This window comes from Rissa tridactyla, chromosome 3 (genome assembly GCF_028500815.1).
Source record: "Rissa tridactyla isolate bRisTri1 chromosome 3, bRisTri1.patW.cur.20221130, whole genome shotgun sequence".
In the NCBI taxonomy this organism is placed as follows: domain Eukaryota; kingdom Metazoa; phylum Chordata; class Aves; order Charadriiformes; family Laridae; genus Rissa; species Rissa tridactyla.
In genome coordinates, this window is record NC_071468.1 from 114,104,005 (window position 1) to 114,121,726 (window position 17,722).

A 17,722-nucleotide genomic window follows, 5' to 3' on the forward strand; every position below is an offset into this window, starting at 1 on the left:
GTGCACAAAAACCTAGAAAGAGCAATATCCTGATGCGAACAATGAAATACAGTAAACACATCAACTTGGCATACCCCTCATCCTCTGAATGGCCAACTCTAGTGGCCATTCATGCATGAACTCCAACCTAAAACTGAGACCACAGAACGTCTCAAGTCCAGCGAGCACACAAGCAGGCTCTTACTCATGTCCACTAACTAAGAGTGTCCTTTTACACCATACAATGGCTAATTAAAGGAGACCAAAGCATGCAATTACAGGCATTTTCAGTCACATCCCTTTGACACAATACAGATTTAGTGCCATAAAACCCTCCAAGACTTTATTTCACAAGTAAAAGATTTTAACCTGTCGCTCAGGAGTATCAAACTCACTGCAATTTGGAGCTGATAGTTCTGTGCCTCTCTAGGTGGATGTGCCTGACTAGTGTGCGCACGTGTTTGCACTAACCACCCGTCACCTCCCATGGGAGAGGGAGCTTCATCCCGTTCACTTCTTGGCAATGCACTTATGGAAAAAAAAAAACAACACAACAACCTTTGCTGCCAAGACTCAAATAAAACAGGTATTTTCCCCTCTTACCACCCCTTCCACTCCACCGAGGTTTCCCACTGCCAGACCACCTGTTTCTGACAAGCCTGGGTCAGGAGAACTTTCTTACCATCCAGGACATGATGGGGCTGATCAAACCTGGGAGCTCAGAGCAGCTGAAAACCTTCACAATAGCTTGGCAAAGCTACAGAGCACTACTGAAGCACTCACAAAGTTGATAGGAAAAAAAAATACTACGTGGTGGTTTGGATAAAGGTTTGACATCCCAGGTTTACAATGAAATTCTCAAATGATATAGACAGAAGAGAAAAAGGGATACACGGCTCGCAGCACCTTCTCCTGAACCCAAACTAACCAATTAACTTTTTTCATGATTTAAAACTGATTCTTCATAATGAGGTAAATAAGATCTAGATAAGAAGATTAAGATATGTGCAAAGTTACAGTCATACACTCTAGCTCTTATCCAAGAAAGCATGTTTGAACAATTTCATGAGATTTAAGTATGTGTTTAATTGACTTTTTGAACCAGTGCTTCAGAGTGCGTACACACATAGTGCCTCATATCATGCCTGTAACTTTTTTTCAGAAAAATAATTCAGGAATTAATGATTCAAGAGAACTATTTCAAGGTGATAAAACGTGTGTCTAATCACTGAAATTCTCTCTTAAACCATGGTTCAAAACAAAGTTATTTTAAAAGCACTGGCTTCTCTCAAAACATTTTGTTATTTATTTATTATTTCTTAGAATAAAGGTATTAAAATATCACACACTGTTAGCATTTTAAATAAAAAGCATTTCACTTAAGTGGTGGAGTAGGATTAAACCTATATTTAAGGATTTGATGACCAGTTTTCAAGACAATGTCTAGAAGTACATGCAGGGAAACTGTAACCACCAAAAGTGAAATAGCTTTGAATCAGATATAGATGTGACAAGGAAATTAGAATGCGAAACACTGTTTTGCAGAATGCGAAACACTGTTTTGCAAACTGATAACCATGCAATTAAGAGAGATGCAATCAAGCATATACACTTTGACCACTTCATTATTTTTTTGAAACTATAATAATCACAGTTACATCATCACTGAACCAGGCAAAAACAGTGCCACCTCCACTGCTTATCTTTTTTCAGCTTTTTATTTCCAATATATATTTCCATTCAAGGAAGTAACATAGACGGGTTTTTTTTAACCCTGATTTGTTAAAGAAAGCTGAGGTTGAGTTCATCCATATGTAAATTTAACAATGGCTCATAAATGTTTTGAAACTAATTCAAGGTAAGGTTTGACTTCCGTATCTATCATTCTGCCCCCTTCTCTGCTCAGAATCAATTTAAATAATTTTGTGTGGTTTTATAAATATCAAAAAAGCCATATTGAACTGAAGTGTAATTTGATTTGTTTGCAAATCCCTTCTGAATTGCTTTATGATGCGTAAGCGCATGCAGTTTATTAGGAAATAATAAGCAAAGAAGGCAAGCCAGGCAAGAAGCTTTGCTCACTTTCAAAGTCAAGGAAAAAATTTGGCCCCTGATCAAGCTCTGTGCAAGTGAGAACTTTTAAAAGATTTCCCATTTGGTTCCTGAAAAATAGAAAAGGAAGAGAAAAGGAGTCCTGAGTAAGCAAATGATTTTCGCGACAAGGACTTGGACAGACTGGTTGTGCTGGAAAATACACACTGCAAGCAATCAGATTTTAAGATTTTCCTCAGTTTGCTGTTAAGTCAGGAAAAAGATTCTCTCATTGTCTTGTAATTGTTTGAACTTACTTTCAAAATCCAGGAAAAAATGTGGATAGTTTTCAATTTCCCTGGTAAGGACCTTAAGAAGATTACCCATCCCAGCAAACCTAGTAAATGCAACAAAATCGTAAACAGTTACATACGTAAACTTAGAATACTACAACTAAGGGCTTGACACAGTCTGCATCGAATATTAAACATTATGGCAAGTTCTGGACCATGAGAAACATTTTGGTCGTCAATTCTGTGATATTTATGCATGGGGACAGAGAGAGTAAGACCTTGGATGAATACAGAAATAATTCTATTCAGCAAACTGGAAATTAAACATCATTATAACATCACGAAATACAGACAGATATTTATGAGTTTATTACTTCGCAAGAGAAACAAACTCAGAACAATATCTGTATTTGTAAATCCTCTGTTTTGCTGGACTCAAGATTACTGAATACCATTCCAGTGTAAAAAAAGAGGTCTTAATCCTTGACTTGGATTCTTTAGCATAAATCCATCTTATTTCACAAAAATAACGCAATTTAAGAAAAAAAAAAATCTAATTGCTTCTAATCAGTAAAGCTTTATAAAATATTACTATAAAAATCTATCAGAAAAAAGCTAAAGAGCTTGCTCCTTTTAATTTTTAAAAATACATGTATGCATTTTTGGAAATAGAAAAAAGGAAAAGAAAAAAGAAAAGAAAAAAAAAAAGAAGAGGGACAAACTCTATCTTTTTATCTATTATTCCTAGATTTTATCATCTTGGAAATCTTTGCATTTCAAGTCATGAAAAACGCCCAAAAGTAAAAATATCCAATGCTCAAAAAAGCAAGTCTCTATGGAAGGCAAAAAAAGGCAAAAAGGAAGGAGATTTGAAGAAAAGTTTTTTTACCTGTACAGTCCTTAGGAAGATACATTACTCTAAAACTACGTAGAAGTACAGCTTTCTTGGGTAAACTTAAACTATTTCTCAGAAAACGTAAAAATTAAACCATGAAAAGCACATAGAAGGATAAAGAGGTCTGCCTGGAGGGATGTAGAAAAATGTAATTTTAGATTTAAAACTCAGATTGAAAACTGATTTTTGCCTCAAAGATAAGTATTCTCAGTACTCTAAACCTTGGGGGGCTCTTGGGGCTCACATCTGATGCTCATCTATTTTTCAGTTTAACTTTTTTCCCACTTAAGAAAACAGACCACAAAAAAATTATTCTAAGCATGTACATGGCTGATACTCCTGATGAGGAGACAAAGGCTTTTTCAAATTTTCCCCCAAGCACTAGAGAAGAAAAAGTATCACCAACCCTAATTTCTATATGCATATAAGGGATATATTCTATAGCAGGAAAACCTAGGAAGGTAATGGAAGGATTGAAGATTTCAAAGCAGTCACAGTGATTCCATAAAATGATAGAAATTTACTCAAAAATCCATTCAGAGCATGCAGCTTCACGTGAACCAGGTTTTTGTTAAAGAAATGGTTTTGTTTTGCATTAAATACTTCAACATTTTCTCTCCAGAACAAATCCAGTGAGCAGACTGTCAAGCCCTTTACAATTAGTAACATCTTGCATATACAACATTGAAACATGAAGAAACATTCTCCATTATTCATAAAGTTACATACACTTATATGCAGGAAAAAAATTTACAATTTTACTTTCAGAACAAGATCTGCACTGTATGAACCGAGTCTGACTTTCTGATTAGCCTACAAAGGGGAAAAACATGCAAACAAAGCAAAATACATTTTATACAGCATTAAAACTTGTATCTTCAATAATTTAACATTTTCATCACACTGGTATAATACATTTTATCAGCATCGTGTAAGAGGAACAAGATAATGTGCATACACTTATTTTCCTTTTCATCACCTTGAAAGAAATAATGTATATTATTATAAAATACTATCACAACCTAAATTACTGACTCAGTTCGGATTCTTCGCTTTCAACTCATTTTAAGCCGTATCTTACCTCATTGCCTTCGATCTTCAGAGAGTATCCAAGCATTTCTTCTACTGCCAAAGTCAGGACTGCAGCCCCAGACCGGTTTGGTCGACAGCATCCTTCCAACAGCGGGAAAGCTGCTCCCTTTGCCAAAAACCCGAGGATACGCGCCCGCATCTGCATCGAGTAGCTTGAGGCCATGTGCCCAAGCTCTGGTTTCTGAGCCTTCTTACAGAAGTACAGCACATCATGGCTCTGGAGATTTCTGAGTATTTTCCCTGAAGTTTACTATATTTCTTAGCTTTTTTTTTTTTTTCCCCATTTTATCCCCCCCCCTTCAATCCCGGTGTAGAAACTGATTCAGCTATTTAGGTCACAAGTATGAAACAAGAACCCTGCCACAAACTTTATACCCATCTTCACAGTATTTCAGCCTCTAGTTTTCCAGCGATCTCGAAAGCATTGGTTTGACACTATGTATTTCCAATGTACATCAAACCAAAAAATAGCAATATTCAACATCAACATCTAGAAATATGGTTCAGGTAGCTGCTAAACACGCTTCACGATTTGAAATCATTTCTTTACCGTTTCCTAAAAACCAAAACTAAAAGCTAGATCTATTCCAAGAAACTTTCACTTCAAACTGTAACTCATCATTTAACACTAAGTTTTTAACTCCACATTAAAAGGCCAGCCTTCACCTTAATGGAAGTGCTAATAAACATAATTCCTTGCCCCAGATTGAATTGTTTTATTCTGTATAGCTTGCTGCTTCCCAGTACTTGGATCTTCCAAACTGTCTTTCCCTGAAAACTCTAATAAAGTATTCCAAACCTCAGGAACTGCAAGTCACTTCCAGGGTAATTTTTAATGAGATTTCAAACTAACTAATGATTTAAATTCTGAGCAGGTCAGCATATATACTGTGGTTGCAACACGAATGCAAATAAACGGCTGATGCACAGAAGCAAATCAGAAAGGTTTAACTTAAGAGCATAAAATTACATTTCATTAAATTGAAAAGCATTTTATTTTACTTACTGTTAAATCAGTTTAAATGTTGAAATGAGCCGCAACGCATGTATAAAAATATTGCTGTTGCAGCACTCCTAAATGATAGCAGCTTCTCTTACGGGATCTCCAAATCCCTGAAAATTCCAACTTTTAACAGTACGCTTTAAAAATGATGACATGTTGACATGACAACGATGTTTGCGTTTTCATGTTTTCTACTCTTTTCCAAACCATTAAAGCTTATTGCATAAGCATATAGAAAATACTTTCTAGGCTACTGTTGACAGTTTAAAACTCATTACTCGATTTTTCATGCTCAACATTTAATTACTGGCACACTGACATAAATAAACTGTAAAAACAGTAATGAACAAGATTATTATCCAGCAGCCCATTTAAAAATGTTGAGCCTTTAAAAATAATAACACAGGGTGGCTTTCTAACATACCACTCTGTTCCTAAAATTTAATTAATTTAGTTTTGACATTCTAGAGGCATTATCTAGAATGGGAAAATAAATTCCTTCTCCCCCACTAAACCAATCAATTTAATTTTTGAATTGTGAGAAATAAAATACTACCCACCCAAACCAAATCAAAATGCAACCCTTCAAACCTGCCATGGATTTTATATACATATACTGAAGAATATATTTATTATATATTGAAATCCAATTTTGAAACTTTAGTAAATGTTCACAAACTGAGCATTATCAACTAAATACTGCACGTCCAAAGCTAAGTATCCTGTTATTTAACTCTTCTTTAAAATCTTTGTTTACACACTTTTTTAAGCAATTACATAAATTTGAAGTGTGGAGTTTTGTACTATAGTTTTAGCTATAGTACTGTATAAATTGCTAGAGAAATACTACTTTATTTCCCCTTCCTTACAGGACTAATTTAATCAGTACAAACTCAAAACCATCAGCATCACTGTAGCTACACTGAAAGTTTAACACACAGACAAAGCATCTGAACCTCGTGCCAGTGAAAAAGGAGACGTTCACCAGCTCAACCCTTTGCTGCTCATTGGTGCTCCTTTGCCAGATACTATTTCCTAAATCTGGCCGCTTACATAAACATAGTTTAAAAGGCTTTTGTCAAAATGAGCTGGATTAGCAAGTAACTACTACTTAAATTCATTTAGATCATCCTAAAGGAGGGACTCTTTATCAGGGAGTGTAGCGATAGGATGAGGGGTAACAGTGTTAAACTGGAAGAGGGGAGACTTAGATTAGATATGAGGAAGAAATCCTTTCCTGTGAGGGTGGTGAGACACTGGAACAGGTTGCCCAGAGAAGCTGTGGATGCCCCACCCCTGGAAGTGTTCAAGGCCAGGCTGGATGGGGCTTTGAGCAGCCTGGTCTAGTGGAAGGTGTCCCTGCCCATAGCAGGAACAAGATGATCTTTAAGGTCCCTTCCAATCCAAACCATTCTATGATTCTATGATCCTAATGCAGTTGGGCTGGGAGTGTTCCTGTGAGCTGATCCATTAGGATTTTCAGGAGAAACAGAGACTCCCAAATTCAGGAGTGATGATGAATGATGAGGAACGGTAACTTCTAATGGCACAGGTGGAGACAGGCATCCAGTCTGCAGTCTGAGGGAACTGTACTGTACTAAGCACATTACCACCATTAAAGCAGTAGAACTAACCTTACTGCATAAATTATTAACTGTGGTTTCAAAAAACCACCAGCATCTGAACCCAAGATGAACTCTCAGATCAAAAGCACAATTACAAATTGTTGCGATATTCACCTATAAAGTTTGCTGAAGAGCTTGTAAGGAAATAGCAGGAATGGAAGACTCAGAAATGAATGAAGAATAAAAAAATGCAGAAATTTCTTAACAATGATAATTTACTTTGTTTTCTGAAGGAAGCCCTATATCACTCACTCTTTTTGTTTGGGAGAGGAAGGAAAATATAAAACATCATCTTTAATTGCATTTGCCCACTCTATTACTAAAGTTTTTGCTTTTTTTTTTTCCTATGCAATACACATTAAAACCCCCTGATCTCTTAAAGTATTTGTGTAAGACTAGCTCCAAGAAAACTGGAATGCTGCAGTGCTTGGAGCCATCCACAGAGGGAAGGTACAGGCAGAGACTGCTTTCACAAGGGTTCCCCCCCCCACACATCCCCTACTTATCCCTCTCACCATCAGTATGGGAATTGAGCTCTGCAAGGGTCAAGCAAAAGAATGGACATTACCACAGGTAAGAAACCGGGAATACTGTTGCTGTGAAAAGTGTAGTGCTGGAGTCAGGAACAGTCAAGCATTTTGATTCCTGTTCACAGCAATGCCGTCATTGGAGTTAGGGGTGGGGTTATATAGACCCCAAAACAGGAACAGCAGCTCTGTCATTCTGCCCAGATGTTTGTCTAAACTATTCTTAAAGCTCTTCAAAAAGGCCTTTAAGCTCAATCATGACAGTTCATGTTTTATTATACCTGACCAGTCTCACTGCCCTTCTCTGCAACCTCTCCAAGCCGTGCAAATTCCAATGGGTCACTCAACTCTCGATACAGTGCTCCAAACGCACCTGAGTATGGTGTCAAATCTAATGAAGGAATTGCAGAAAACAGTGCTTTACATGTCCCTCAAATATTACTTGCACAGTCTTATTTTACCAATTGCCTTCCTTTATGCGTTTTGTCAATTCATTAGTCCTGCTTCTATACAGTACCTTTTATATATCTTCATCAAACTCCACAGTAGAGGTGTTTTTTTTTTTTAATCTTCTCTCCCTTTTTCTTGTAGTTAAGAATATTTTCATGGATATGGTAGAATTATTATCTTCAGTTGTTTTACTGGTAAATCTTTAAATTTTATAAACTGTAGTTGCATTGATTAAGAAAAACATATCAACTGATGTTTAATAGCCTCAGTTTTGCAACTAGATGTTAGTTTTGAAAAGTGGTGTTATTCCTCTGTGGACTTTATTCTAGAAAGAAGCATAAGACTGTATCATTATATTAAGAAAACAAAAGAGTGAAAATAGTCATACATTTGTGTTTGAGATGCTAACTGCAAAAAAACACCAAAGATATTTCCCAGTGAACTACCCACAGTATTCTCTACAAGGCATGGATAAGGGAAAAACACATCCAAATTCTTTTCAGAGGGCAAGCTATATTAATTTTCCAGAAAAAAATAAATAATCAAATTATCCCCAATGTTAGGCTCTAAATACTGCATTTATAAGATTTTCATAATATAAGCAATATACTCGCAGAACAAGATACACCAAGAAGTGACCTACACACAGAAGCGATGAAAAACCAGTGCCACGCACTCCTTACACAGGTGAAGTATAAGCAGACTAAAACACTCCAATAAAACTCAAACGCAAAAAACAGACGTAAAGCAGTGAAAAGTGGAGTAGGAGAAGAAAGTTGCTTAAGGTGAAAGTAACCCAAGATAAAAGAATCCTTTCTGCTTTGAACAATTATTTTATTACAATTCCTAGATAAGCAACGCTTCAAGCCAAGAGCTTTTGCTGTTAACTGATGCGCAGATTGCAGGACACAATTAAAACCTACAAAAAAGGTGAGGCAAGTCAAAGGGAGTTAATAAATGGTTTGTAATGACAAATACATTTTTCACTAATTATAAAACATTAAAAGAGCTGGCCAACAATATTAGTATCCATAGCCCCAAGGATTAAAGATCTTGGCTCATGGTTTCCCTAAAATCAAAAGGTGAAATAAAAGAAAAAAAAAGAAAAAAAAGATTACCTCCGATGAACTTATAACTTATCCAAGGGGGAGATTTTTCTACATGCCAACCCTCACACCTGAACATACTTTGAACAGAACTCCTATTTTCAAAGTGCATAATGTCAGAAGAACCATCATGAAAGGATGAAAACCAAGCAACCAAAATATCTGCATTCTGATTCATGAGTCATAATAAACAAAAAAAAAAACCCAAACCCCAACAAAAAAAGTAGAATGGAAGTAAATTAAGTAATTAGAATGAAATTATATTTGAAATTAAAAAAACACTTCTGTACTTTGATCCTTCGACCTGAGTGTACAGTAACTACAGTAACCCAGTTTGCATAGGGCATCGCATGCACAGATGCTTATACAGAAAACAGGGACGCAATTTCCCTGCACAGGATAAATGGAGCCTCTATCAGCGGATCCTGTTCGGTAAGCAAAGCAGGATGCTGGTGTTTACCAAACTGATAGATGGGAGAGAGATATCTTTAACAGAAGCAGAACAGGTTTGACTAGTTTAAGTGTTTCTTCCTTTGAACAAAACCACTTCATTTTTTTTCCAGGTGGAGTTTGACTTAGTTCTTCTGAACTCTTGTAAGAGAAGAGCAGCCACACCATCCTTTTCTGCTTAAAATTTCCTCGTCCTTGCCTTCTCTCACCCAAAATCATAGTGAAAAAGGAAATAAACCATCCTAGAATACACTCAAATTTTGGAAATCTAAGGACTTGGGAATTTGAAAAGGTATCTAGTTTCAACATTTGTGAATATAATGAGTGAAAAAAATCTATTCTAGAGCATATATATTATTTGACACAGAATCAGAAACAGGACTCTCAGGTAAAAAATCAGGAACAGAAAAAAATGTTGCTGGTCCTTTCTGCGTGTTAATGACTGCCAATTATTCAGCCTTCTGACTATGCCACAGAGTATTTTGTACTATGCTCACAGAAAATCCAATGCAAGTGTCTGAAAAAACAAGATGAAAACCATCATATTCCAGTTCTTCGCGCAACTCTGGTAAAGACCTTCCTCAGAGTGATTTTATTTGTGCCAGCTGATAACGGGAATAAGTCTTTGCATGTTAATTTTTCTTTATCTATTTTACTTTTGTTTTTAATACATAAGTGCCAAAACAGTACATTTAATCTCAGTCAAGCCAGGCATAAATCCTACAGTGACTGGATTTCTTACTGCATGTTTGCTAGTGATCTGCTCTGAATGCAGCAGTATGTAGGACATAATGCATTTTGCCAGCTAAATTTATATTTCTGGTTTGGTAATAATATATAAGATGCAGAGCCGAAGCAATCTTTACAAGTATTCTTTTCCAGAAAAGGGGAGAGAAGTCAAACAATATCTTAAAATACTAAGCAGACAATTAACTCTGATCAAAGAAACGTATCGACATTACTGGAATTGCGATAGCTGTGGCTGACTATATGTATCAATAGCTCAAGATTTGAGGAATTAAAGATGAAATGTGGATCTTTGTAGGGATTAGTTGCTATTGGTTTAAAATACTTCCACTTGTGTAATAGTGGTCTTATTTCATATCTCATTACACAAAATGAGAAAATTTGCTGACCAGTTTACATTACAATGCAGTTGATGGAAATAGCAAGAGTTCCACTAGGAAAAAAGAAATTATTCAAAACCCCACTGTACATAAACTGAGGGATAACACTTTTTTTTTTTTTTTAATTTAAAATTTCAGGAAAGGGTAAAAGAAAAACTTCGTATGTGTCTCTGGGTGAGGGTAAAGGAGGAAAGAATGGGTATCATCCCCAGACAGCAATTTGAGAGACCACCAAATCCTAAGAAAGTGGTAAAGAAGGTTTTGCTGAACTATGGAGGCATCTGAGTAACAGAACTGGGGAAGAAGCTTGAGGAGCGTTAACAACCACGTATCTGTACAAGCTCCTGGAGTGACAAATGTTCTTTCTAGAACACAGAGGAGTTTGCCAGAGGAATGGCTATTTTAGACTTGTTCAATACTTATGGGGAGAATTAACTGAATATAAGGATGGAAATACAGGAGAAATTAATTAAAAACAGCAGAGGTCACTAAACAAGAAGAAAACGTCAAACAAGATCATGATTTCAAGAAAAGCGGGTTCAGTAATGTCATATATCTGGAAGAATTGGTCTCTTGGAAAGTTGATTTAAGGGATAAAGGGAGTGCAGGAAACTCAACAGTTATGAAAATACAGAATAGGTTATTCCAATGGACAAAGTAGATAAAATGAAGACTTAGAAATCAATATGTCTGTAAAAGCACCCGGAAGAATTGCAGGAAGTAAAGAAATATGTAAAGGAGGGAGATTTGACAAATGACTGAAGATGAGAAAAGAGAAAGTGCCATAACACCAAAAATCTGACAAAGGAGTTGTCAGTGGTTTACTGGGAAAAGAGGATGGTATTTTTAAACAGTATCTCGTATCTGCTGTATAGATCTGGTTTTTGTTCAATACTTTTAATTAGTGACAGACAGAGAAGAAGAAAATACCTTTTTAAAATATGGACTAAGCTAGAAGGGAATTAAAATATTCTGGAAAATAGGATCATAATTCAAAAATCACTTTGATAAACTGGAGGTACTAAGTAGAAGAAATTCTGTAAATAAGAATGTAAAATACTCCACTCAAGGAAAAAAAAACCAAATCAATCCCACAAATGCAGATGGACTGGTAAGCAGAAAGACTAAGAAAAAAAAATATTAATTTTTACATTGGACTATAAATTAAACATAAAGCAGGTAAGAAAGTCGCTAAACTCCAGAATTTTTCAAAAAATTGCTCTCAGTGTCAAGTTAAGGGACAAGGGGACTGAATACTGAACAAGAACAAGTTTTCTCCGAAACACTAGGCTAATCTGTAATTATGCAGGAGTTACAGAAAAGTATAAATTCCAATAAAACACCTCCTTTTTTCTTAATTAGCTTTATGTAATATTTTAATCATTTCTAATATTATTTTATTAACTCCTATTCTTTCACACTGGACACTCAATTCATTAAAAAGTACAGGGGCAGACTGGGACCATGCCATTTTTCTGCAAACTAGCCTGCCTTGAAAATGGCATGCAGTTAATAGGCAAGCACATTAGCCCTCTCAGTGATGAAAACATAAAGAGTTTCTTAATTCTGCATTGTGCCTAATACTTTAAGAAGCGCAGCTCCTAGTAAATCTATTTTCAAGTACTGTGTTTTATTTACACAGAATACCAAAGAAGCTTTTGTGACCCAACATGAGCTGCTAAAAGCCATTACAACTTTTTCCGGTATGTTAAGAAGTCCGATATTTGCCTAAGATGACAAGTAAGGAAGGAATACTGTGGATGGTGCTGAATTAAAACCATCCTTAATTAATTAACAATTAGATTTCTTGTATGTGTAAATGAAAATTAAAATAACGCAATGACCCTGTCAGGCTCCACAGCGATTAATCCAAATGACTACTGGAAGCTAGTCCTAATTTAGCAGTGAAATTTGCACAGTAACTTTTTATTAAGACAATAAAATTGATGCGCAGTAGCGACTTTACACCCTACTCCTGCTTTGCTATAAAATCTGTTTTTAGCTAATTGACAAACTTGGGCGGCGATGAATCACGAGCCCATTTTACACCACTTAATTTACGATGAATTAAAAGGAAAAAACACAGAGAACTGGTTCCACTTTGCGGTGAGAGAAGCTAAAGGCCGGCACAAAGGTGGGCGCCGTACAGCTCCGCAACGCCGCCGGGCGCAGTGACCGCGCAGGGGACGCGCAAAACCCGCGGAGCGGCGCCCCTTCGGCGGGGGCAGGGCCGGGGGGGGCCCGCGCTGGGCGGAGCGAGGCAAGGGCGCCCCCTGCCGCCGCTCGGCCGCCGCCGCTTTTCACACAAAGCCGAGGGAAATTCACGCTCTAAATAAAAACTGGGTTAATTCCTCCGAAATGCTTACAGCCTGCACGCCTCGGCACCCCATCGTGTGGGCTGGAAGGGACCTTTCGGATCCTCGAGTCCGACCATCAACCATCACTAAAACGTGTCCCTCAGCACCACCTCTACCCGTGCCTTAAATACCCACAGGGTGGTGATTCCACCGCTTTCCTGGGCAGCCCGTTCCAATGCTTGACAATTCAGTGTAAACATTTTTCCTAATATCCAATCTAAACCTCCCCTGGTGCAACTTGAGGCTGTTTCCTCTTGTCCTAATGCCTGTTACCTGGGAGAAGAGACCGACCCCCACCTGGCTACAGCCTCCTTTCAGGTAGTTGTAGAGAGCAATAAGGTCTCCCCTCAGCCTCCTCTTCTCCAGGCTGAACAACCCCAGCTCCCTCAGCTGTTCCCCATAAGACTTGTTCTCCAGACCCCTCACCAGCTTCACTGCCCTTCTCTGGACCCACTCCAGCACCTCAGTGTCTTTCTTATAGTGAAAGGCAAAACTGGACACAGCACTTGAGGTGGGGCCTCACCAGTGCTGAGTACAGGAGGACAATCACCTCCCTAGTCCTGCTCACCACACTGTTCCTGATACACACCAGGATGCTGTTGGCCTTCTTGGCCACCTGGGCACACTGCTGGCTCATATTCAGCCAGGTGTTGACCAACACCCACAGGTCCTTTTCCACCAGGCAGCTCTCCAGACACACCTCCCCAGGCCTGGAGCGCTGCATGGGGTTGTTGTGACCCAAGTGCAGGACCCGGCCCTTGGCCTCGTTGAACCTCATACCATTGTCCTTGGCCCATTGATCCAGCCTGTCCAGATCCCTCTGTAGAGCCTTCCTGTCTTCAAGCAGATCAACAGTCCCACCCAACTTGGTGTTGTCTGCAAACGTCCTGAGGGTGCACTCAATCCCCTCGTCCAGATCATTGATAAAGACATTAAACAGAACTGGCCCCAATACTGAGCCCTGGGGAACACCACTAATATCTAATCTAAACGTCCCCTGGCACAACTTGAGGCCATTTCCTCTTGTGCTATGGCCTCTTACTTGGGAGAAGAGACCGACCCTTGTTACAACCTCCTTTCAGGTAGCTGTAGAGAGCAAAGCTATTAAGGCCACAACTGGACCTAACCACGGGTCTGTATTTGCACTCAATCACCGGTGCCACCTCACTGCTGCAGGAGATGCACGCACCAACCTGAACCTTTGCAGGGACGAGAACTCCACTACCCATGGATGAATTTCTGTTCCACTCCTACTTTTCTAAATCAAGCCAAACTAAGCTAGTTCATGTTTTAAATAATCACATTTCAGAACGAGCAACAACATTAAAAAAAAAAGAAAATATTTATACCGCTTTCCTTTGCCTCCCACTTAAAACTCAGAATTTAAGTTTAAAAGTAACTGTGACTGTAAATTTGCATCCAAAATTGAGAAAAGCATGATTTCTACTGGAATGTTAACCAGCGTAGGGGTGATCAGGCTTAGCAGATAGTGAGCCAAGGTGGTGAGCGTTCTTCGTAGGGCACCCCAGCCCTGCAAAGACACTCCTTGGCAGCTGTCCTCTTTCCCCCATGTGAACAGAAATACCATTTTTATTTGCCCTTATCCAAGAAGTTTCGATTAGCATTATTTCTTTTGAAGTTAAGAAGCAGACTAAAAGTTGAAAGAAGGAATAAATCTGGTTTTCCTTTTGTAGTCTCTGGCTAAAACCCAGATACACGGGATGAGATACACTGGCTTTAAAATGTCAATTATCTGCAATCAAAAATGGAGCGAGGTAGTTACATCCAAAATTTCCTTATTTGCTCTGTTGAATACCACTGTTTGAAAAGGCAAATCAAGCCTTTTAGAACTAGAAACTATGGAAAAAACACTGTATTTAGGTTTAGAGCAAAATTTAAGTTTAATTTTTACATAAAAAGGGTCTAACAGCCTTGTTGGTTTGACTTTTAGTCGTAACTAACTCCCCGTTCACACTTCAACAGAGGTGACATAAGCCAAATGTGAAAGAAATAGACCCTCATAAAAGCATCATTCATCATTTTCTAACAAAAATTCAAATTATAAACAAATATTTAAATAATTTAAAAATATTTTTAGAAACAGCCATGTAACTTGTTAAAAAACTTAAATTGTGTAAAAATTACACAGGCACACACAGAAATGTACGTAATGTACGTGCATATACACATGTACAGAGAGCTGCAAAGCAGTGTGTTTAACCAAGAACTGAGAAATAGTTGCTTGTTACAGGAAAAAAAATAATTGATAACTCAAGATTAAAACCATAACACTAATAGAAATCAAGATTAAAATCATCGACTTAACTAAACTTTCTGTTTGCTGGCTCAAAGCCATCTGCTCCAGGTGTCCAGGGACACAAGCAGTTGTACAGTGGCACAGTGTACAGATTTACGGGGAGGAAGACAACCCGTGTGATTTCAGCTCTAATGGGGTCTTAAAACTTGGGTTCCTCTTAGCTTATGACTTAGATGATGTGAGTTCTCTGGAGGATGGGATGGGGCAGAAAAAGCCCTCAAATATTCCCAATTCCACAATGAACAAATGGCAGATAGTAATTTTCTGAAATAAATGTGTTAATATTTACCATTAATAAAACCGTTTTGTAATACAGCACAGAAACATGCCTGGAAATTGAATTACGTTTTCTTCCTTCTCCTTTGAACCAATCATTCTTTTAGTTGCTGTTTATTCAACCGACTTACTAACAAAACCAGCGTAACTGAAAACTTCAGAAAAGCCTGAGAGATTAAGTAAAAAAATGCTCAGTGACTGAAGATGATGGGGGTTGATGGGAAGTAATGGAAATATACTTAGGGAAAAAAAGTTCAAAGAACACAGTTTAAAGACTGGAAAGGAATGGAAAGACCTAAAATCAATATATGTTTCAACAGTGCAAAAAATCTTTTCCATAAAAAAGCCTTTAAATTGCACAGGGTAGTATTCTTTTATTATATTTTTTTTTTATAGAAAGAATGGATTTTTTTGATACACTGATATTAGAAAAAATATATACAGGATATAAACTATATATATGCATATATACAACGGTCTCAGATAAGAAGTTTGAATTTTTATATATTTAAATTTTATATCAAATACACCAAGTTATTAATACTACCATCCAAACTACTTAGCAAAGAAGAGCCTTTATGAAAATAATATAGTCAAGAAGTAATAATTGCACGTCAGTGGTGGAATTGCCATTTGGTGTCTATCTCACTTTTTTGATATTCCAAAGTAGAATTATTTGAATTCTGCAAAAGCCCAACTGAAAAAGGGCCCAGCCCAGTCCTATACTCCCCTTTTATATGTGCCCTCCACAATGTCACACAAGAAAAGGCACTAACCCCTTCCCACCAGGTCCTCTTCAATTCAGTTCCTGAAGAACTGGCTTGTCCCAGCCACCAGTCTTCCAGCCCTAGAGTGCCAAAACCAAGCATCACCTAAAACACCAAAATTATCACCATACTGCTAATTACATGTCATTAACTTAAAGAACCAGTGCAAGAAGACCTAGAATGTTGTTTAATCTTTCCAATCAAACTAAATACACAAATAAGATGATCCTTATTTTCCTATAAAAAGTTCAAAATTCTGTAATAAATGACTCCCACATTTTAATATCATCCACAAACTGAATTGGTTATCATGAACTTCCCGAAATGAAGTTGATAATAAAAGGTTATTTGAAAACATGCTACAATCAGCATATTTTAGTCAGGAGGAAAACTCCAATATAAATCAAGATTCCCATTTGCTACCTGGTTCGGTTTGGAAAAAAGGCTGCAGTTAAGGCTGCTATCCACTAAGTGGCATTATCACCTCAAACACCTAATTTTGACAAAAAATAATCGTAGGGCAGTGCCTTTTTTCCTCCTACAGACAAATTAATAGAAAACATTTTCTCTGGATGATTCACTTTATTGTCAGAAATTTAGGCATCGTTCCAGACAGTCAAATGTACTAGTAAACCGGCATTACCGATTTACCTTTCACATCAAGACATTTGTAAATATTTAGGAGAACGATCAGGTTAGAAATAAAACTATCAGGCCAGACATCTTGAACAAAGCAACCAAAATATCAGAGTAATATGAGCCCAAATCAGACACATAAAGGTATAATAAAGTATTTTAAAAGTAGATGGAGTTTCAGAAGTGCTGTACATCAACAATTCTAGTATTTCCTGTTGTGAAGTGTGAAAGTACCAAATGCCACACCAGATATATACTTTAGATAAAACACTTCAGAAAAAAAGTAAATGTAATAGATTAGATGGATGCTACCTGATGCTGGAAGGTATTTAAAAAATTACAATAATTGTGAAAGTAAGAAAAGTATTACGTTTCACTAATTGGTAAAGGATTAGTTTTCAAAATGTTAATTAAGGATTAATGACTGTAAATATAGTGTTTCGATAAATGTTTAATGGAACAAGGCATTTAGGAACAGTATAAAGATAAGAAAAAAATACTAGAACAAAACTCTCATTGTAAAATAGCTTTTTCTCCCCCTGTTCCTGTTGTTTGTGCCTGGTCTTTTATCACTGTCAATTTGTACATATATAAACAGCTACTGAAAATCAAGGCGGGGGGAGGAATCAGTATCACTGTATACAAAGAGTAAAGGAAAATGAAATGAGCAACTCCTTCTGTCGCTCTGCCTCTTCAAAGTATATATTTTAAGCTTGCGAAATGTCCTACACACGCACTCAAAATTCTGAGCATACTTCAATGCTAGAAGGATCAAGACATTCCTTCTTTTT

The 17,722-nt window shown here is 37.3% G+C and overlaps 1 protein-coding gene across 7 annotated transcripts in view; it reads right to left on the reverse strand.

Moving 5' to 3' along the window:
• Positions 1-17,722, reverse strand: part of CYRIA (CYFIP related Rac1 interactor A) — a 61,973-nt gene that overhangs the window by 19,885 nt on the left and 24,366 nt on the right. For 3 of the 7 annotated variants that reach the window (XM_054195439.1, XM_054195438.1, XM_054195443.1), the window contains exon 4: positions 2,062-2,141. The exons of 2 other annotated variants lie outside the window; for them this stretch is intronic. In XM_054195439.1, coding sequence (XP_054051414.1) covers positions 2,062-2,134 — 73 coding nt within the window. In that variant the 5' untranslated portion in view covers positions 2,135-2,141. Of the gene's footprint in view, positions 1-2,061; positions 2,142-2,327; positions 2,408-17,722 lie in introns of all 7 variants that reach the window. 2 more of the 7 variants (XM_054195442.1, XM_054195440.1) reach the window with 1 other exon arrangement.